This window comes from Ursus americanus, chromosome 12 (assembly GCF_024610735.1).
Source record: "Ursus americanus isolate L20-20 chromosome 12, mUrsAme1.1.p, whole genome shotgun sequence".
NCBI classification, from domain to species: domain Eukaryota; kingdom Metazoa; phylum Chordata; class Mammalia; order Carnivora; family Ursidae; genus Ursus; species Ursus americanus.
The window spans coordinates 61,364,785-61,386,903 of NC_142138.1; the positions used below are offsets into that span (position 1 = coordinate 61,364,785).

Below are 22,119 nucleotides of genomic sequence, written 5' to 3' on the forward strand. Positions count from 1 at the left end.
GCTAAGTGAAATAAGTCATACAGAAAAAGACAAATAACGTATGATTTATCTTATATGTGGAATCTTAAAAAAAATTAAAAACCCCAAACTAACAAAGCAAGCTTATAGATAAACAAAAGAGATTGGTGGTTGCAAGAGCTGGAGGTGGGAGAAGTGGGTGAACTGGGTTTTTCTATTAGTTTAAATAAATTGAATAAAAATGAAAAGTAATAATAATAAGGAAACATTGGCCTCAAAAAACACATTAGATCAGATGGACTTAACAGATATACACAGATCATTCCATCCACAAGCAACAGAATACACATTCTTTCTCAAGTGCACATAATAAATTCTCCAGGATAGATCATATTAGGCCACAAAACAAGTCTTAATAAATTTAAGAAGAATGAAATTATATCAAGCATTTATATCTGAACACAATGGTATGAAATAGAAATCAATTACCCCCCCAAAAAAAGAGAAAATTCACGAACATGTGGAGATTAAACCACATACTACTAAATAACCAATGAGTCAAAGAAGAAGTCAAAAGAGGAATTGAAAAATTTGAGAACAAATGAAAATGAAAATACAACATACTAAAACTTACGGGATGAAACAAAAGCAGTTCTGAGAGGGACGTTCATAGTGATAAACGCCTACATTAAGAAAGAACCCTAACAAGTAAACAACACCTTAACTCTTTATCTCAAGAAACTAGAAAAGAGGAACAAAGTTCAAAGTTACAGAAGGAAATAGCAAAGATCAGAGTGGGAAAAAATGAAATAGAAACTAAAAAGACAACAGAGAAGATCAACAAACTAAGAGCTGGTTTCTCTAAAAGATAAACAAAATCGACAACCTTTAGCTACACTTACCACGGAAAGAAAAAAGAGGACTCAACAGAATCAGAAATGAAAGAGGGAATGTTACAACTGATACCATAAAAACAAAGGATCATAAAAAAACTAATATGAACAATTATATGCCAACAAATTGGACAACCTAAAAGAAATGGATAAACTCCTAGAAACACAAAACCTCTCAAAACTGAATCAGGAAGAAATAGAAAATTTGGACAGACTGATTAATAGTAAGGAGATTGAATCAGTAATCAAAAACCTCCCAACCAAAAAAAAATTCCCATACCAGATGGCTTCACTAGTGAATTCTACCTAACATTCAAAGAATTAATACCAATCCTTCTCAAACTCTTCCAAAAAAAAGAGGCAGGAATGCTTTCAAATTCTTTTTACGAGGCCAGCATTACCTTGATACTAAAACCAGACCAGGACACTACAAGAAAAGAAAATTAGAGGCCAATATCCCTAATGAATGTAGATAAAAAATTCTCCACAAAATATTAGCAAACTGAATTCAACAATACATTAAAAGGAGCATACACTTCAATCAAGTGGGATTTATTCCAGGGATGCAAGGATGGTTCAACATTCACAAATCAATCAATCTAACAGATTACATTAACAAAATTAAGGATAAAAATCATATCATCTATAGATGGAGAAAAAGCATTCAGCAAAATTCAACATCCATTTATGATAAAAATTCCTCTTTTTTGGTTTACTTGTTCGTGATAATACAGTATACGTCTTCCCATGCTTTCTGAGAGGGGACATGGGTGATATACTTTTTTTTGAAACTTTGAAGATCTGAATATATCTTCATGTGGCGCCCTCATACCTGGCTAATAAACTTGGCATAAAAACTCCAACAGTATGGGGTTCAGGGAGCATCCAGTTTGTTGAACACATCCACACCAGGAGGATGACATACCCCAACTCCCAGGGACATAAGCTCCTATGCTCAGGATCCTCCCAGACCTTGCCGTACGTATCTCTTCATCTAGCTGTTCACCTGTATCCATTAGCATATCCTCTAATAAACTGGTAAATGTAAGTAAGTGTTTCTCTGAGTTCTGTAAGCACTCTACCAAATTAATCAAACCTGAGTAAGGGGTCTGGGAACCTGATTTGTAGCCACATTGGACAAAAGTTGTGAGTAACCTGGCGACCTACTTATGATTGGTATCCAAAGTGGGGTGGCAGTAGTCTTGTGGGACTGAGCCTTTAGCTTGTGGTATCTGACACTATATTCAGGTAGACAGTGTCAGAATTGAGTTGAATTGTAGGACCCCCAGGTGGTTTCAGGGAAAACTGCATGGTGTTGGGAAAAACTTCCACATGTTTGGTGACAGAAGTAAAGTGTCTGGTGTGAAGAGTAAAAGAGACTCACAGGGGAAACACACAAGGTAGACTGAACTAAGTTTTTTTTTTTTAATTAAGTTCTGAAATATGGCAATGCTCCTTAGTATAGGTGCTAAAAAAGATCCTTTCATCAACATAATAAAGGCCTTCATGACGAACCCATAGCTAACATCATACTCAGCAGTGAAAAACTAAAAGCTTTCCCTCTAAGATCAAGAACAAGACCACTTTTATTCAACATAGTGCTGGAAATCTTAGCTGCAGCAATCAGACAAGAAAAAGAAATAAAAGGCATCAAAACTGGTAAGGAAGAAGTAAAACTGTCCTTACTTATTGATTACATGATAGTATATATAGAAAACTCAAAGACTCCCCCAAAAAACTATTAGAATAAATGAATTCACTAAAGTTATAGGACACAAAATTAACAGAAATTTGTATCATTTCTCTATACCAATAACTACTAGCAGAAAGAGAAATTTAAAAACAATCTCGCTGACGTTTGTGTCAAAAAGAATAAAACACATAGGAATAAATTTAACCAAGGAGGTGAAAGACCTGTATTCAGGAACTTTCAGACACTGATTAAAGAAATTGAGGATGACACAAATAAAACATATACCATGGTTCATGGATTGGAAAAGTTAATATCGTTAAAATGTCCGTAATACCCAAAGCAATCTACAGATCCAGTACAATTCTTATCAAAATACCAATTTTTCACAGAACTAGAAAAAAATAATCCTAAGATTTGTATGAAGCCACAAAAGACCTCAAATAACCTAAGTAATCTTGAGAAAGAAAAACAAAGCAGAATATCAGATTTCCAACTATACCACAGAGCTATAGTCATCAAAACAGTATAGTACTGGCACAAAAATAGACACAGAGATCAATGAAACACAATAGAGGACCCAGAAATAAACCCACGCTTTTATGGTCAATTAATTTACAACAAAAAAGCAAGAATACATAAGGAGGAAAAGTCAGTCTCCGCAATAAATGGTGTGGGAAAACTGGACAGCTACAAGCAAAAGAATGAAACTGGACCACTTTCTTAAACCACATGCAAAAATAAACTCAAAATGGATTAAAGACCTGAATGTAAGACCTGAAACCATAAAACTCCTAGAAGAAAACATAAGCAGCAAACTCTCAGACACTGGTCTTGGCAACATATTTATGGATATGTCTCCTCGGGCATGGACAACAAAAGCAAAAACAAACAAGTGGGACTACATCAAAGTAAAAAGCTTTTGCACAGTGAAGGAAACCATCAACAAAATGAAATGGCAACTTACTGAATGGAAGACAATATTTGCAAACAATATATTCAATAAGGGGATAGATATATCCAAAGTACATAAATAACTCATAGAACGCAACACCAAAAAAATAAATAATCCAATTTAAAAATGGGCAGAGAAACTGAAGAGACATTTTTCCAAAGAAGCATACAGATGACCAACAGATGCATGAAAAGATGCGCAACATCACTCGTCATCAGGGAAATGCAAATCAAAACCACAATGAGATATCACCTCACACCTGTCAGAATGGCTGGTATCAAAAAGACAAGAAAGAACAAGTTGTGGAGAAAAGGGAACCCTCGTGCACTGTTGGTGGGAAGGCAAATTGGTGCAGCCACTACAGAAAGCAGTGTGGAGTTTCCTCAAAAACTTAGTTACAGAAATTCCATACAATCCAGCAAGTCTACTTCTGGGTATATACCTGAAGAAAACAAACACACTAATTCAGAAAGATATATGCACCCCTATATTTACTGCAGTATTTACTGACAGTAGCCAATATATAGAAGCAACCTAAGTTTCTGCTAATAGATGAACAAATAAAGAAGATATGGGATATACATACAATGGGATGTTAGCCATTAAAAAAAAAAAACGAAATTTTGCCATTTAGACAGCATGGATGGACCTAGAGCTAAGTGAAATAAGTCAGAGAAAGACAAATACCACATGATTTCACTTATACGTGGAATCTAAAGAACAAAACAAATAGACTAACTAAACAATAAACAAACTCATAAATACGGAGAACAAACTGGTGGTTGCGAGAGGAGGGGGGGGATTAGGATGGGCAAAATAGGTGAAGGGGATTAAGAGGTACAAACTTCCATTCATAAAACGAGTATAAGTCATGGGGATGTAAAGCACAGCATAAATATATAGCAAATATAGTCAAGAATTGTAATAAACTTTTATGGTGACAGATAATCACTGCACGTGCCATGTTGAGCATTTTGTAATGCATATAAATGTCAGATCATTGTGTTACACACCTGTAATGAATACAAATTTTTTTAAAAATCTTTCCAATTACCAAATGTGTATATTTCAGTTCTGGGAAATGTATTATTTATTTGATCATTCCTTTCCCTCCATGTATTTCTTTTTTCTAGAACACCTATTAGCTGGTTGTTAGGGTTCCTTCATGAACTGTACTCACTTTTCTGTTTTCTTTTTCCTTGTTCTTTTGTATGATTTTTTTTGAGAAATGGTTGCAACTTTACCTTCCACTTGTCTACTAAAGTTATTGGTTATTTTTCTTTTCTGGTTCTCTTACTTTTTCATCTATAGTCCATTTTTTCTTTTTCTTTCCTTTTTTTTAAGTATCCAGTTCTTTACACATATTAATTATATCTTTAAAAATAGCATTCTTATGATTCCTTTGTCATTTCTTTTATCTCTTTCCTTCTTTTTCCTTTTCAAATGTTTGATGATTTGCAACTATCCATTTACACTTAAAAGTGAGGCACTGACATGCTGAATGAGAGTTCAGTGTGCAATGGGTGAAGTTTGTTAAGCAGCAGGCCTCATCGTAGAGGGGTAGCCAGCCCTTTCATTTCCAGTATTCTTTGGTCTTTTTAGCTGGCCAGTTTCTGCAAGAAGCAATTCCAGTCTTCTGTTGGAGATCATAAACCCGGTCACCAGACTTTTACTTCACTTCCATTATTAATACAGTATTTCACCCTACTCTTACTGTGTCTAGTGTTTCAGAATCCAAAATGTCTCTGGTTCAGCCTCTCTAGACAGCAAGTTTCCATCCAACCTTCTGTCAGAGGAAGTGATGGTAACTATGTGACCACGTAGAATAAGGGAGAGGATCTGGGTATATATAGGTCTATTGCCCCTTATAAATGGCTTGAACAATATTATTTTCAGTTCCACCTCACACCAGCAGATATACCTGATGCACCTCATTCCTGTGTCTTTCAGAAATTAAATACAGGAGTTTTAAACAGAAAGGTCATTTGTTTCCTATTGGCATTCCCTACTACAGAGACTTACATTTTTACTCTCTTCACTTTCCAACTTTCAAAATTATGTTAATAGCTCTCATTTACAATAGTCTTCTCTCCCATTCCTTTAATCCTTGTTGGCTAATATCTTTTTCTTATTTTTTGTAATTATAGAGGGGTTTCAAAAGAGATCAGATAGAGATTAAGGCACATACTCAAATCATCATCTTCAAAGAGGAGTCTCATCTGTCATGTACCCACCATCCAGCTTAAGAAATAAAACATTATAAACACAGTTGAAGTCACCTTTGTGCTTATGATTAGCCCCTTAGATTTTTTTCTAGGAATAAAAAAATTAAATAAAATAAAATGTTCTAGGTATAAAATCATGTCATTTTCAAACACTGATTTTCGTTATTCTAATATTAATTAGAAAAAAATCAGAAAGGGGCACCTGGGTGGCACAGTCAGTTGAGCATCCAGCTCTTGGTTTCAGCTCAGGTCATGATCTCGGGGTCATGAGACTGAGTCCAGCATTGGACTCTGCACTCAGCGCGGTCCGCTTGGGATTTTCTCTCCCTCTCCCTCTGCCCCTCGCACTTACGCTCTCTATAAAAAAGTTTTTTTCAAAAATAGAAAGAAGGAAAGAAAGAAAGAAAGAAACCAAAGAAAAACAAAGAATACAAAAATACTACTTCAAAGGGACACATGCACCCGATGTTTATAGAAGCATTATCTACAACAGCCAAATTATGGAAGCAGCCCAAGTGTCCCTGGACTGATGAATGGATAAAAAAAAGATGTGATATATATATATATATATATATATATATATATATATATATATATATACACACACACCAGACTCTTAACTATAGAGAACAAACTCATGGTTACCAGGGGGTGGGGGGGTGAGAGGTGTGTGGGGAGACGGGTGAAATAGGGATTAAGGAGTACACTCATCGTGATGAACACCAGGTGATGTATGGACATGTTGAATCACTATATTGTACACCTGAAACTAATATTACCCCGTATGTTAACAGGAATTTATATGAAAACTTAAAAAAATTTTAAAGAAATAAAAAGGGAAAAATATTAATTAGAATGCTCATCTTAGCAAATATATCCCAGGGGATACGGGAGTGACTAAGTTGAGCTTCATCACTGAAAATGATGTTAGCCCTTAAATTTAATATATTCTCCTAATTAAGAAATTTTAGAAGACAGCTTTCATTGGGAATATGTATGATATTCTTGTGTACAACATTATGATTTCTCCTATGTTTTTCTATTGGCATGACCTAAGAAAATAGTTATATTGAGATATAATTCACATATTATAAAACTCACCCATTTACTGTAGGTGTGCAGTTTTAGTAATTAACTAATTTAGATTTCTAGTCTATTTATAGAGTTGTGCAACCATCATCACCTTCAACTCAAAAACAAGAAAGGCAGTAAATATCTGTTCTTATCCCCAGCCACAGGCAGCCACGAATCTCTATTTCTATAGATTTGCCTTTTGTAGAAATTTCATATAAACTGAATTATTATAGTCTGGCCCTTTTCACGTAGCATAACATTTTTGAGGTTCACTATGTTGTAGCATGTATTTATAGTTTTAATTGCTAAGCCGTATCTCATTGCATAGATATAAGACATTTATCGCCCAGCAGTTGGTAGACATTTGGACTTTTTTTTTTAGTTTTTGGCTATTACGAATAGTACAGCTATGAACATTTGCACGTGCTCATATGTTTTTATTTCTCCTGGATGGATACCTAGGAGTAGAAATGCTGGGTATACGGAAAGTACCTATTTAGTTTTTTAAGAAAGCACCAATCCTGGGCGCCTGGGTGGCTCAGTCAGTTAAGTGTCTGCCTTTGGCTCAGGTCATGATCCCAGGGTCCTGGGATCAAGCCCTGTGTCAGGCTTCCTGCTCAGCAGGGAGCCTGCTTCTCCCTCTCCCTCTACCCCTCACTTGTGCTTGCTCTCTCTAGTGCTCTCTTTAAAAAAACAAAACACTGAAGTATTTTACACTTTCCATTCCCACCAGCAGTATAAGAGCATTCTAATTCGTCCCAGTCCTTGTCAACACTTGGTAAGGTCAGTCTTTTGAATTTTAGCCATTCTAACAGGTGTATGGTAGTATCTCACTATGGTTTTAATTTGTATTTCCTTAATGACTAATAATGTTGAGCATATTTTCATGTGCCCCTTAGCCATTCATTTACCTTCTTTGGTAAAATAACCATTTGAGTATTTTGCCCCTTTTTATATTGGGTTTGTCTTCTTATTGAGTTGTAGGAGTTCTTTACATATTGTACATACAAATATTATATATATATATATTATGTATTATACACACACACACATACACACAAATATATAAAAATATATAAACATAAAATATTTTCTTGGGACACCTGGGTGGCTCAGTTCGTTGGGTGTCTTCCTTCGGCTCAGGTCATGATCCCAGGGTCCTGGATCAAACCCTGCATCAGGCTCTCCACTCAGCGGCAAGTCTGCTTCTCTCACTCCCTCTGTGATCTCTCACACTTTTGCTCTCTCTCAAATAATTAAATAAAATCTTAAATAAAATACAATATTTTCTCTCAGTCTATGACTTGTCTCTTCATTTTGCAACGGGATATTCTGAAGTAAAACCTAACCTATAGCTACAGGTTTTTGTAGACACCCTTTGACAGACTGAGGAAATTACTTTTTATTTCTAGTTTATTGTTAATGGACATTAAATTCTGTCAAATGCCTTTTGTTTCTAATGAGAGGATCATGCAGTTTTGTCCTTTATTCTAGTAAGATGGTATATTACATTAATTTATTTTCAAATGTTAAACCAATGTTGCATTCCTAGGATAAACCCCACTTGGTCACAGTAGATAATCCATTTTATATGTTGTTGAATTTGGTTTGCTAATATTTTCTCAGAGGTTTCACATCTATGTTCACAATGATTTTTCTCGTGATGTCTTTGTCTGGCTTTGGAATCAGGATAATACTGGTCTCGTAAAATGAGTTGGGAAGTGTACTTCCTCCTCTGTTTTCTGAAAGAGTTTGGGTAGGATTAATATATTTGTTCTTAATTAACTGCTATTCATCCTTCAGATCTTATTTAAGTTATCAGTTCCTCAGGGAAGGCTTCTCTGACCTCCTTGACTAAGTCCATTTCCCTTATTATAACTGTAATGGCTTATAAGAGCTCTTCTTGTAAAAAAAAAATAATAATAATTTTTATTCATTAATAGGATTTTTATTATTGTTTCTCTCCCACTTTAAGCTCTATGAAAAGAAAAATACTGAGTGTTTTTGCTCATCATTATGTAGACATTAGTGCCTAGGCTACTACCTGACACGTGACAGGTAGGGGCTCAACAAATACTTGGCAATTGAAGAATACATAATCCCCACGTTAGTTTTATTTTTGGTATTTCTTTCCCTTTACTTGGAATTTTTTTTTTTCTCTAAATTCTTCATACATTAACTTGAACCACTGTAACTCTTTCTGCCTCATCAATTCAGACATCTTTTGTTCATATAGACATTTAGAGTGATATAATTTCATTAAGTATTACTTCAGAAACATTCCATAGATTTTGTTATAATGTGTATCCTTCTATCCTTCAAAAACACAAACGCGATGTGGCCTCCCTGTTCAAAAACTACGAAAATGCTTCCACTTTCTACAGAACAGTATCAAAAGTTCTTAGTAAAGCAGTCAAGTCAGCTCCAAACTGACATACGGCCTATCATCTCACCTATATACCTCATGCTCCAATCAGATAAGGCTACTTGCTCTTTTCTTAAACAAGTATTATACTTCTGTTTGTACTTTTCCTCTTGTGCTCAGCATCTAGCAAAATCCTTAAACACAGTAGCTCAATAAACATTTGTGGAAAAGTTCATATCATTTTTCATACTCCTAGTTAAGATTTTTTAAATTTACATCTTTCATAATTTTGAATTATATTTTTTGATTGAAGCAATCGCTATTTTTTATTGCTGTGTTCTCACATTTGCCAATTTTTCTCTTTCCAGTTGTAACAACCTTTTATTTTACTATTTTTTAATTGAAGTATAATTAACATACAGTCTCAGGTGTACAATATAATGATGCAACAATTCTATAGGTTACTTATTACAATAAGTATCCTCTTAATCCCTTTGATTTATCCTACCCGTCCATCATCCACTTTCCCTCTGGCAACCACCAGTTTGTTCTCTGTATTTAAGAGTCAGTTTTGTCCGTCTCTTTTTCTTTGTTTGTTCATTTTTTTTGTTTCTTAAATTCCACATATGAGTGAAATCATACGGTATCGGCCTTTCTCCGTCTGACTCATTTCACTTAACATTATATCCTCTAGGTCCATCCACGTTGTCACAAATGGCAAGATCTCATTCTTTTTTATGGCCGAGTAATATTCCACTATATATACATATGCTACTTCTTCTTTACCCATTCATCTATTGATGGACACTTGGGTTGCTTCTATATCATGGCTATTGTAAATAATGCTACAATAAACATAGGGGTGCAAATACCTTTTTGAATTAGTGTTTTTGTTTTCTTTAGGTAAACACCCAGTAATGGAATTACTAGATCATATGATAATTCCATTTTTAATTTTTTGAGCAACTTCTGTACTGTTTTCCACAGCAGCTACACCAATTTACACTCCCACCAACAGTGCACAAGGTTTCCTTTTTCTCTACACCTACCGGTACTTGTTATTTCTTGTGTTTTTGAGTTTAGCCACTCTGACTGATTTGAGGTGACATCTCATTGTGGTTTTGATGATGAGTGATGTTGAGCTTCTGGTTCATGCATCTGTTGGCCATTTCTTTTTTTTTTTTTTTTAAGATTTTATTTATTTATTGACAGAGATAGAGACAGCCAGCGAGAGAGGGAACACAAGCAGGGGGAGTGGGAGAGGAAGAAGCAGGCTCATAGCGGAAGAGCCTGATGTGGGGCTCGATCCCAGAAAGCCGGGATCACGCCCTGAGCCGAAGGCAGACGCTTAACCGCTGTGCCACCCAGGCACCCCATCTGTTGGCCATTTCTATGTCCTCTTTGGAAAAATGTCTATTCAGGTTCTCTGCCCATTTTAATCAAATTATTTGCTTTTTTAGTCCTAAATTGTATGAGTTCTTTGGATATTAACCCCTACTGGATATATCATTTGCAAATATCTTCTCCCATTCAGTAGATTGCCTTTTTGTTTTGTTGATGGTTTCCTTCACTATGCCAAAATCTTTTTATTTTGTTGTAGTCCCAATAGTTTAATTTCATTTTTGTTTCCCTTGTCTGAGAAGATGTATCTAGAATTACTATGGCCAATGTCAAAGAAATTACTGGCTATATTTTCTTCTATGAGTTTTATGCTTTCAGGTCTCACATTTAGGTCTTTAATGCATCTTGAGTTTACTTTTGTGTATGGTGTAAGAAAGTAGTCTGAATTCATTCTTTTGCATGTAGCTGTCCAGTTTTCCTAGTACTATTTGTTGAAGAGTGACTTTTAAAAAAAATTTTATTTACTTTGAGGGGGTGGGTGGAGAGAGAGAGAGAGAGAGAGAGAGAAAGAGCATGAGAGCCTGAGCAGGGGGAGGAGTGGAGGAAGAAGCAGACCCCCCAGCTGAGCAGGAAGCCTGACACAGGGCTCAATCCCAGGACCCTGAGATCATGACCTGAGCCGAAGGCAGACACTTAACCAACTGAGCTACCTGGGCACCCCAAAGAGACTATCTTTTCCCCATCATATATTCTTGCCTCTTGAATTATATTTTTATTACATAATTTCGAACTTTATTGTACCGTGATCTGATGTTAATATTGCTCATTTTTAATTTTCTTTGATTTTTTTGTTAAAAATATTTATATTTGTATAATCTATTTTTAAATTGCACCAAATACTTTGTATCCTATACCTTGGTCAATTTTTGCCTAAGACAAAACAGATATCTTGGCTTTTCTCCCACCACCATTCAGGCTGTGAAATACATGTCTATCTTGTTTACTGTATTCTTAGCACCTAGAACATGTTGGTACATCTCTCAGTAAATTTTTAGAGTTGCCTTTAATTTTAGTCTTTCCACTCTTCCTAAATTAAAAGTATACATTAAGGAGTTATTAGGTAGATTACCTTATGACAGAACAATGAATAAAGACATAATAGATGGTGTTAATAAAACACAGCAACGGACACTGAGTTCCTAGTATGAATCCAGATGTTCTAAGAATGTAATGCAAACACAATTCCTCCCTTTGAGGCCTATGAAGATGCACAGGTTAACAAGTAACTTTGGGGGCGCCTGGGTGGCACAGCAGTTGGGCGTCTGCCTTCGGCTCAGGGCATGATCCCGGCGTTATGGGATCGAGCCCCACATCAGGCTCCTCCGCTATGAGCCTGCTTCTTCCTCTCCCACTCCCCCTGCTTGTGTTCCCTCTCTCGCTGGCTGTCTTTATCTCTATCAAATAAATAAATAAAATCTTTAAAAAAAAAAAAAAACAAGTAACTTTGATATGGTGTACTAAAAGGAAGGTATGCATAAAATGGCATGGAAATAAGAGTTGAGAACATCTTTAGTTGGACAGGGGAAGAAGGTAGGTAAGGCAATTTTATAGCAGCAAGTAAAATCTTTCTAAGGATAAGGAAACCAAAACCCAGGAAAAACTACAGTGCTGCTTAAGATCACAAGGCTAGGGATCACAAAAAGAAGATCTAACTCCCAGTTCTGTGCTCTTTCCATTACACCTTACTTGCTATCGGTACTTTTAACATACCCCAAAAGACTAACAGGACAGGATTTAGAGAGTTACAAAATAAAATTTGGGGTGTTATTCATCCCAACCCCCAACCCTTTAATACAGAAAAATTAAGGACTGTACAGAATTGTGAACGTTAGCCATGTACCATGTAGTTCCAACAACTTTCTAGTTGATTCTATAAAAAAAACGCACCCTACAAGTGTTGGTTAAACATATGTTACCCGAGATTTAAACATCCCAGTCCAATCAATGTGACTTAGAGATAAACAGAACTATTAAATTATATGTATGTGTAGATATAATACATTTTTTTAAAGTGTTAAGAAAGGGTCTGCAGCAAATCTTTAAAATAGCAAGGTCCAAAAACAAGAATCTGCCAGCCATTATTCAGCACTTTCCAAGAAACTAAGACCCTGAATCTGTAGATTTAAGTGTTAAAGTCGATATAGAGAGACATTCTTTAGGGGCAGGGATGGTCCTTGGGCTTTTCCACATCTCTCAACACCATCCGATTACATTTGGCTACGGAGCAACCTTCCCATGACTAATTTGCACCACCTTCCCACTTCCCCCAGTACATGTTGAGACCACAACCCTGACTTCAGAACATCAGGTTATTTAACCCTCCCCTCCGCTATTATAAATTAATAAACTGGCATTCTGAATCCATGTCAGTTTTTGGCTGGTTAACATGAAATTACCCTAAGAATCTGCTCAGTTCTAAGAGCAGTGCAGAAAAAAGTTTAAGAACATGAAAACTTAAGGCCATACTCTAAACCAGGAATTGAAAAAATGACTCAGGCCACAAATGAATTTGATTTGGCTTGCACAGGAAGAGAAAAGGGAGAAAGAAGAAAGAAAAAAGAGGAAAATGAGGTGGGAGAAGAGGTAGAGGAGGAGGAAAGGTGGGAGAAAGGAAGACGCTCTAAAAAAAAAATCTGGATATTTCACATAAAAATGCATCTTCCCAGTTTCTCGTGAAAACTCTGAGGCTCTGGCAGTCCTGGGGCTGCATTGCCACAGAATAAAGCTGGCCAGAGTTAAGCAGACATAGCCCCCTATATAGGGGACATTTGCTTTCTAATTCATCATAGACCAACCACTCCTTTCTATTTCCCTGATACTGAGGCCAAATGTCAATTGTCATTTGTCATTCTGCTTGCAGTGTTGTCTTCCTTATAAACACCAAAGAATAAAGAATGCCACACTTGGTGGATAAGTGCAGATTTTATAAAAAGTACAATCCACTCTTCACATTAATTCAGTAAAACAAAGCTAGAATCAAAGAAATCAATTTACCTTAATCTGAGTCTGTTCGATTGACTTTTCCCATATCTGCTGATCATATGCTCCAATCTGAAACAGGGAGCAGGCTATTTAAATGATGCAAAGGAAAATCCTTTTAGGTCAAATCTCACAAAAGTCATGAAACTATTAAGTATCAATATGATATCTGGAAAATGATTATGCTTCTCAGAGGTTAGAATAAATTATTTCCAAGGGCCGTTTCCTTCACAATTCTAAAGTAGCTGGATCTAAAAGTAAGTTAAAAAGCAATGTCCAAAATATTTTCAAATTATTACCTTACAAGATATTTCCACTTCTTAAGGAAAACATCAGTAGGAAAACTAGAGAGGAATAAAAGGTAACGGGCAGCTCAATAAGATTGTTGACAGTACCAATCTGAGCTGTGAAGATAAAAGTTTCAGGTCTAAAAAAAAGAACAGTTTGATCAGAAGCAAACTTTCAAAGCTTTGCTGCGGCATTGTGTGATGCAGCGTGGAGAAGGGAGGGGACCAGAAAATCTTATTCGGGGACCTGGAAATGGGTTTAAAAGACCTAATGACCTTGTGCATTGGTTTTTCCATCTAAGTTGAGAGATACTCTGTAGGAATTCCTGGCACTACCAAGTTCAGGGAAGACTAACGGGATATTCTTCGCGGGAGCTTTTTGCAGGAACTATGCTTTACGAATAAAAAAGATGGATATTACCTTCTTTTGGTACCACGATATAGCATCTCTCTCATTTGAGGCCATCTGCGTCTCCAGCCAGAGAATGGGATTTCACTGAAAATGAAGGAAAACCAGTCGGTGAGTCCGGTTGCTGAAAGGTACTCTCCCAGTTTGGGGAGAACGCAAAAATCGCTTCACTCTGCTCTCCATGAGCTGCTGACTGTCTCTCTCCGGCTGTTTGCCAGAAAAAAAAAAAAAAAAAAAAAAAGACAAAAACAGAAGCAAACCAAAAACCTCTGGCGCAGTGGCGCCCCGAGAAACCTCTCTGAGATATTTGGTGCGAGTGCGTTCAGGGATGCAGGGGACGGGGAAGGGGTGGTGGCTGGAGTTGAGCTGCACCCCCCTCCTCCGCTCCCCAGCGTCCGGCTCTCACCTGGTGCCCGCTGCCCCGCAGTCCGGCGGCCGGGACCTTCCTCCTCAGTGGCCCCGGTCCCGCCATGAGGCCGGGGGCGAGACGGCGGGCCCCGCAGGCCGCATCTTCCCCCCGAGGCGGAGACGCCGGCGCGGCCGTTACCATGGAGACCGCGGAGGCCGCCGGGGCCTCGAAGGCAGCCGGCGGCCCAGCGCCCAGAGGAGGGCAGTCTGTTGCCGCAGACCCGGCGCCCTCCAAGCCCGACCTACAGGGTCACCGCATTGACCCCCCGGAGAAGCCAAGAATGAACTGGGAAAGGAGGGGGATAAAAAGTGAAGGAGGTCTCCGCTAGCCGCCAGTGGCTACGGCAGTGGCCAGAGGCGCAGTGCCCGGCTGTTCGGGTGAGGGGTGAAGGGCCCCCCGGCGCGGGAGGCAGCGGCTGCGGGGCGGCGGGCGTGGGTCCTGCTAGGCCGGGGCGGCCGGCGGGCCGTGACTCAGCCGGCCGAGAGCCGGGCGAGGGCAGCGCCGCAGACCACGGTGCAGCCCGCCGCGGCTTCCGCTTTCCGGGTTTTGCTGCTAAGGTGGCTCCGCCCCCGCCCGGGCCTGGCAGCCCAGTGTCCGCCAGGCTCGGGGACCGAGGGGTGGGAGCCACTCGAGCGTCAAGGCCAAGGCAGCTCCCTCAGATCAACCTGCAGGTCACTTCCTCAGAAGTGGCTTTCCCAGCCATCGATCTGAAGGGGGGTCGGTCCTGATGTTCTAATAGCTCCCTGTTCATTCCTTTGTAACACTTATCTTTGTTTTACAGGTTTCTTTGTGCTTCATTATTTACGGTCTTCCCCAAAGGGCTGTGGCCTCCCGAGAGGTCAGAGCCGGGGGCTGGCAGGAGCCTGGCACATAGGTTCTCAGTCTTGGCTGAATGAACGGATGTTTTCCTGAATTTACGCCGTCCTCGGACGAAGGGCGAGTTTGGCTGTGGCTTAGTGATTCGCTTCCTCTCCCGCCCCTCAACTGCTCTGAGATTTAAGCTTTCTGGGGGCTGGAGGCTAAGGGAAGAGGAGGGAAGGCTTGGGGGTAGTTCCAGGGCAATTTTCGGGAATAGGGATAGGGGAAGGTGGTGGCCGGAAGAACTGTTTCTAGGTTAAGAATTCAAGCAGGCTGATAGAGGTCAGAAGAATGGAATGGTTGCGCCCTAAAGTATTTAAGAATACCATAGTAAAGTTTTAAGCTGCTTTCCTCTTCTATACTGCACGGTATTTTGGCCATTAATGGAACACTGACGCCTAACGGCCATTCCCACTCCACTTGAAACAGTGTCCTTGCTTGCCCAGCATGTAGCATTTGAGTCAGGCAAAGCTTGTGATAGATAATGGTCACACCAGTTACCACTTCAGAAAGCCTAAGAAATGCGGTTCTAAGTTTTAAGAATGTCTTATCTATTAAATCGGGGTTAGGTGAAGTTGTCCCATTTTACTGATAAGGAAAAAGCTATTAAGTAAAAGTAACTTCCACAGAACTAATTAAAAATTATTTCACCCAGGCCTGATTTATTTTTATATTGCACACTTCTGATTTTGCTTCCTGACAGCTTTTCCCTTTAATTCTGTTGGGTTTCAGGACAAATGGCCAACTTAAAACAAAACAAAAAAAATGGATAAGTGACAAATGAAAAAGTCATTTATCTTAATATTTGCTTTAAGACCTAAATTACAAGCATTTTAGTTCGTTGCTTAGCGCACAGAGACTTTGGGGGGGGGGGGATTCATGGAAGAATTGAAATCAGGTAAGTTGCATTATGGACTAGTAGGAAGTAGCAAATCATCTTCCCCGTGCCCCTTTCCGGCAAGTTTTCAGTGCTTTCTAAGGCTGCCACATGGGCTTTCAACCAAGAACTGCATTCAAATCCCTGCTCCAATTAAAGAACTGCGTGATCTTAGGCAATTTATTCAACCTAACAAGCCTGTTTCCTCACCTGTATTTATTGTACCTTCCTACTAAATACTAAAGGCTGTGAGGATTAAATGAGATACCCTTCTAGAAAGTGCCTGGCCTGCGGCAGTTACTCAGAAACATTAGTTCCCTTCCTTTTCTTTTCCTAATCAGAACCAAGGTCTCAGGGCTTAGCAAATTCAAAGAGAAGTTCACACAAAAGTCATGAGGGAAAAAATCCATTGCATTGTGTCACTTAATACATCAATGACATCCAGGGGCGCCTGGGTGGCACAGCGGTTAATCGTCTGCCTTCAGCTCAGGGCGTGATCCCGGCGTTCCGGGATCGAGTCCCACATCAGGCTCTTTCGCTATGAGCCTGCTTCTTCCTCTCCCACTCCCCCTGCTAGTGTTCCCTCTCTTGCTGGCTGTCTCTCTCTGTCGAATAAATAAATAAAATCTTTAAAAAAAAAAAAAAGAATTTATAAAAAAAAAAAAAAAATACATCAATGACATCCAAAATGTTTATTCACCATCTTCATTTAACACTACTTGCATGTACTTTGAGAAATATGGACATCACCAGATTAAAAATTTAAGATTGTCCTCTCAAGTAGATATAAGCATCAGAAGGCACAAGTGCCACAAATGCCAAGTTTAGCTTTTCTTCTTCACAAAACTAGTTGCATCTCCGTATGATGGAATTTCCCCATTACCTCTGACCTTTTTTCTTTTTCTTTTTCTTTCTTTCTTTCTTTCTTTCTTTCTTTCTTTCTTTCTTTCTTTCTTTCTTTCTTTCTTTCGGAAAGAAAAGACAAAATTTTCTTAAAAGATTAGAAAATGACGGGACATAGAAAGTGGGGGATTAATACTTTAAAAACAGGTTCCAAGTAGCTAGAATTCACATGTACTATTCATTTGCTCATGAAACTTAAGTAAAGGACAAATCAGACTTTTGTTTATTAAAAAAATACTTTACAGGGGAAAAAAAAAACCTCTATGCATTCCATTGTCCTATTTTACAAAGAAATAGCTTAACAATTTAACACACTTAGACAGCTACAAAAAAGCACTGTGTTAAAAGGATTATTATTCACACAAATTTAGATTTAAGACTATTCATTAAAAACCTTTTTAAAACACTCGTTAATGTCAATAAACAAACTAAGGCCACACAACGCAAATAGTCCGCCAGGCAAATTATACATTTCATCTATATGCAAAGACCTCTTAGATAAATTAAAGCCACAGGAAAAAAAAAAAGTCTTAGCTGCCAATCAAAATGGAGTTTAGTCACAGAAAACACTATTACATGAAAATTTACAACGTGATAGAAGTAGTACATAAGTATTTCTTTAGAGAATTGAAAAGTGCTATATTAAGAGACAGTGGTCTCAACTACATGCACAAGTGGATCATAAAAAATTTATGAAGAAAATGGAAGGCCATAATATTTATGGAGATACTTGCTTTTAAAGCAACAAACTTTCAGGATGAGGATAGGTCCCTTATGTGCTAAAGAAAAACATTTGTCTTGTACATTTCCTCTACTTACTGCATGACCAATAAATACAGCTATTACTTGTTTAAAAAAAACTTAGCAGAAATATGAATTTCTGCCATGTACTAGTGAAAGGCTCCTTTTTTTTAAACCTGTAGCAATGATAAAATAGATTAGAAAGACACAAACTCAATTATCCTAAAGGTATAAACGCAAATAAATTTTTAATGGCAAATACAGATGAAAATATAATGGGCTAATATTAATGACCAAGAATATATTCACTAAGGGTTTTCTTGAATCTTGGAGTCTCGTTTCTAAATTAGTTTTTATTCTAGACACTATTTATAGAGGGAAAGGCAATAAGCAAAAGTTTCTCCAGGCATTAAGTGTGAACTTTATGCCTATTAAGACTGATGCAAGATGGTGCAAGACATCTTTTCCTAAGGTTTGGTAAAGGATTTTATTTTACAAGCTCCATTTTCCCCTACAAGAGCTTGTAATATTAGTCAACTGATATTCCAACTGTCTCCAAGGGGAAAGGGCACCTTTCGAGTTTTTAATTAAAAGTAATAAAGTACCAGTGAAACAAATTCTAAGTACTGAATAAGCAAATTAAAAACAATTAAGCTTAGGAATTCATTTTTAAAGAGTTAAAACTTTGGAGGGGAAAACTAATATGTAGGTTTTTATTATTATTGCTTTATGAATTTGGGATACCTCTGAATCATACTCCTACTCCTAGCATATCTTGGTAATACAGAATGACTTCTGGGGCAGGGGGAAGACTTTTATCCTTATTTATGAATACCATAAAATCATTCTAGTGACTAAGTTAGGAATATTCATTTATTGGGTCCTTTCCATAAGCACATTTTTAAGATATCCCTCTGCTCCACAAAATACTCAAACTTACAGCCACATTCTGCAAGTAATCTCAAAGAGTTGGCACAACAGATAATATACCAAAAAGGAAGATCAGCTTAAATTTCAGTTACAACTTCACTGCCATCACTACTTTACAAATCAGAAGACGCCAGATTGCTCCATGCCTCACTCCACCAAACCAAATAATTTCAAGATTTAGAAAAGTTGCAATCATTTGTATCACTAAACTAGGATACAACTTTGAAAGCAGTAAGGAACTCAAAACTTGAGCTTTTATATTCATCAGTCTTTAAAGCATGCTATTAAATCTAATACTCACATAGGACATTCAGTTTCCAGATACATCACTAGCTAAATGTTTCTCTCTCCATTCTATTGCAATTCTAACATACAATGAATTTATTAGTACATGATTTTAAACATTTGTATACTCTTTTAATGTGTTTATATTGGAGGTGAGGGTAGAATGTTTTATAAAAGGAAAATGGGGATTTGCTTTTGATTGTAGGTCTTTGCAGATCCGCTGGTTCCTGAGTGATTATACACAGTGCTGGCTGTCAGGAGACAGTCTCCTTATTAGTAATGACCAGCTTAGATGACAGATGGCATCTGCTGGATGGCAAGTGGGAGATGGGGAAATCGGATCTTGGAAGACAAGAAAAATAAAAATAAAAAAAGTTTTTGCTTTAACAACCTTGTTCTTCATGATTATTTTAAAAAGCAAATGCCTGAGAAGAATTCTACTTTGCACAGCCTAGTAAAGCTCTATGAAATTCTTCTGGACAGAAAAACAAAAACAAGAAAACCCAAATCCACATACTTTTGTGATTAACCCCTCCCCCCTCCAAAATAAAAAAAACACCCTCAAAGGCAGGTCCCTTTAAAAACTAGTCTTGATAAACTAGAATTTACCCTAGAATTTATACCCAAGATTTTAAAACACCCCTGCAATAATCACATTACTTTTCATACCATTCTAATTACCTTATTTACAAAGATAACTAAAACCAACATCACTTCCAATTCATAAATGGTTTACATTGAAATGTTTCTCTATTTGTCTTCATCCTTTGTAACAGAGAATACATACATATACATATATATAAGGAATAATACAGATTCTAACTAATCACTGCAGTATTTGCTGATGGTTACTTTTCTATCGGTTTACACAGTGACCTCTATACTTTGCTAATATGCATTTAACTACACAACAATATTGCACAAAGTAATATTTATATAAGATTTAGCCTATTTCAGAATATTTTAGAGAAAATTCATATTTGATATTTCAAAAGATGCAGCTAAGTTTTCATGGTGACAGACATAAGAAAGCAGCATCTTTTTTTTGCCTATGTTAATGTAAATATTCCAAATCTCACCCTCCAGGAAAAAAAATCTCCAAATTGCACAATAACCAGGTAGATACAAGAATCTGGTCTTAGGTGTGGGGAATACTCTTCCTTTAATGAACAAAAGGCCTATTAACTAAGAGAAAGTGAAATGTGTATCATGTTAACATTCTAAAATAATAGAAAGTTAAGACTACACTAGCTATATGAACTGTGCCTGGAAAAAAAAATTTTTTTTTAAATACTCAGGCACTAAGCAATAGGTTACCTGAAACTCTAGGATGAAGTCTAGTGCCATATTCTTTATCAGATCACAGCAACACAGAGTAATAGTAAATAAACCCAAGTATTCACCAGTTAAAACTGTGAATTGAAGTGTCTCAACAGATCTTTATCATGAAAAGGTTGATGCCAAGTGACAAAAACAGTTTTTCCTAAGTTTCATGCACAAAATATGACAGTCTCATCAGAAAGATTGATATCATTCTCTAAGTCTGATACTCGTGATCAATTTAGGAAGCAAAAGTATCCACACAAAGTGTGAGGATGCTAGGTAGCAGAATGATGGAGTATCATGTCAACATTATCTCTCTTACCCAATTATCTTCCATAGTTACCATGTATTCTAGAAGAGATTAATGAACCATGGACAATGAATGACCAAGGACTATTCATCTTTAGATATTTTTAATTGAAATATCCACTGGGCTTTAAATAACAGATACAAAAAAGACAGTTTGGATCAGAAAGTGCTGTGCTTTCTCTTTTGTTAAGAAACCAGAGAGCCACTGAATTTTCCTTAGAAACTACCTGTTCTTTGTGGTTGGAACTTACTCGCCCGAGTACAAGATGCAAGAACTCTTCCCTGCAACCTATGCCATTTTTACTGTAGAAACTGAATCGGTGCCGTAAAGACACAAGTACCAAAGCATAAATCTGATCTTCTACCATAAAAACAGCAAATATGGCAAGAGACAAGGCAAGATAAAATTAAGGGAAGTGAATAATTTACCAAATAAGAATCTGTTACTCCAGAGAATTCTCAGTTTGATTTGAAGAAGAGATTGAATTGTTACCTCACACCTTAAAACAGAAAGTAGCAGCAGACCCACTATTACATACTGTACTAACGGGATAAGATACAACTCTTAACTTTGCATAATCTGTGTAAAAAAGATATGCTTGACATTTGTGGAATGTCATTTCTCTTTATAGAATTATAGGCAAGATTTCTCCAATAAAACTTAACTTAAGCCAGTTATAAAACTATAACTTCACATCAAAATTTAAAAAAGTTAAAAAATGTGTTTGAATATGTACATATCACACAGGAGTGCTCGAATGTTCCTGTAGATTGTGTTGCTGGTCAGAGTCCAGTCTACTTTCCACCTTTAAAACTGGAATAGGCTGAGTCATCTGATCTTGCTGTAGATTAAGTTCCGATGAAGGGAAGGACGATGAAGCAGTTGTCAAAAGCTGCATCTCTCTGCATGTTTCTTCAGATTCAGTTTTTACCCTCACACACTGCGAGTCAACTTCTAATTCTCGCTTTCCAGTTAAATCACAGTCCATGGTAGAACTGCTTTCTGTGTTTTGAGTGGCTTCCACAACAGGGTGGTACTGTTTAAGCCTTATATGCCAAGCTAAGCTGCACACTGCTGACACTGTTTTGAACTGATGAATGACATTTCTAGGGATGAAGTAAATATCATTGTCACACAGCTGAATTCTAGCATAACGAATGCCTTCTCGCCTCATTTGGTTTAGTTTAGCTTCATCCACCCACTGCACACACTGCAAAGAAAAGAAAAGTGGCATGACACTTTAAAAT

At 37.4% G+C, this 22,119-nt stretch overlaps 2 protein-coding genes across 8 annotated transcripts in view; both read right to left on the reverse strand.

Moving 5' to 3' along the window:
- Nucleotides 1-15,169, reverse strand: part of PHTF1 (putative homeodomain transcription factor 1) — a 72,097-nt gene extending 56,928 nt beyond the window's left edge. For 5 of the 7 annotated variants that reach the window (XR_015726393.1, XR_015726392.1, XR_006780309.2 and 2 more), the window contains exons 1-3: nucleotides 14,643-15,168; nucleotides 14,249-14,323; nucleotides 13,556-13,612 (exon numbers count right to left, since the gene is read on the reverse strand). Coding sequence is in view for 2 of the 7 variants with exons in the window: in XM_045801478.2 (XP_045657434.2) it covers nucleotides 13,556-13,612; nucleotides 14,249-14,293 (102 nt within the window). In the remaining 5 variants the exon portion in view is untranslated. Of the gene's footprint in view, nucleotides 1-13,555; nucleotides 13,613-13,839; nucleotides 13,885-14,248; nucleotides 14,324-14,642 lie in introns of those variants that run through there. The other 2 variants (XM_087866191.1, XM_045801479.2) reach the window with 2 other exon arrangements.
- Nucleotides 15,170-17,483: 2,314 nt separating this feature from the next.
- RSBN1 (round spermatid basic protein 1) overlaps nucleotides 17,484-22,119 on the reverse strand; it is a 45,560-nt gene continuing 40,924 nt past the window's right edge. The window contains exon 7 of the mRNA XM_045801475.2: nucleotides 17,484-22,082. Coding sequence (XP_045657431.1) covers nucleotides 21,612-22,082 — 471 coding nt within the window. The 3' untranslated portion in view covers nucleotides 17,484-21,611. The remainder of the gene's footprint in view (nucleotides 22,083-22,119) is intronic.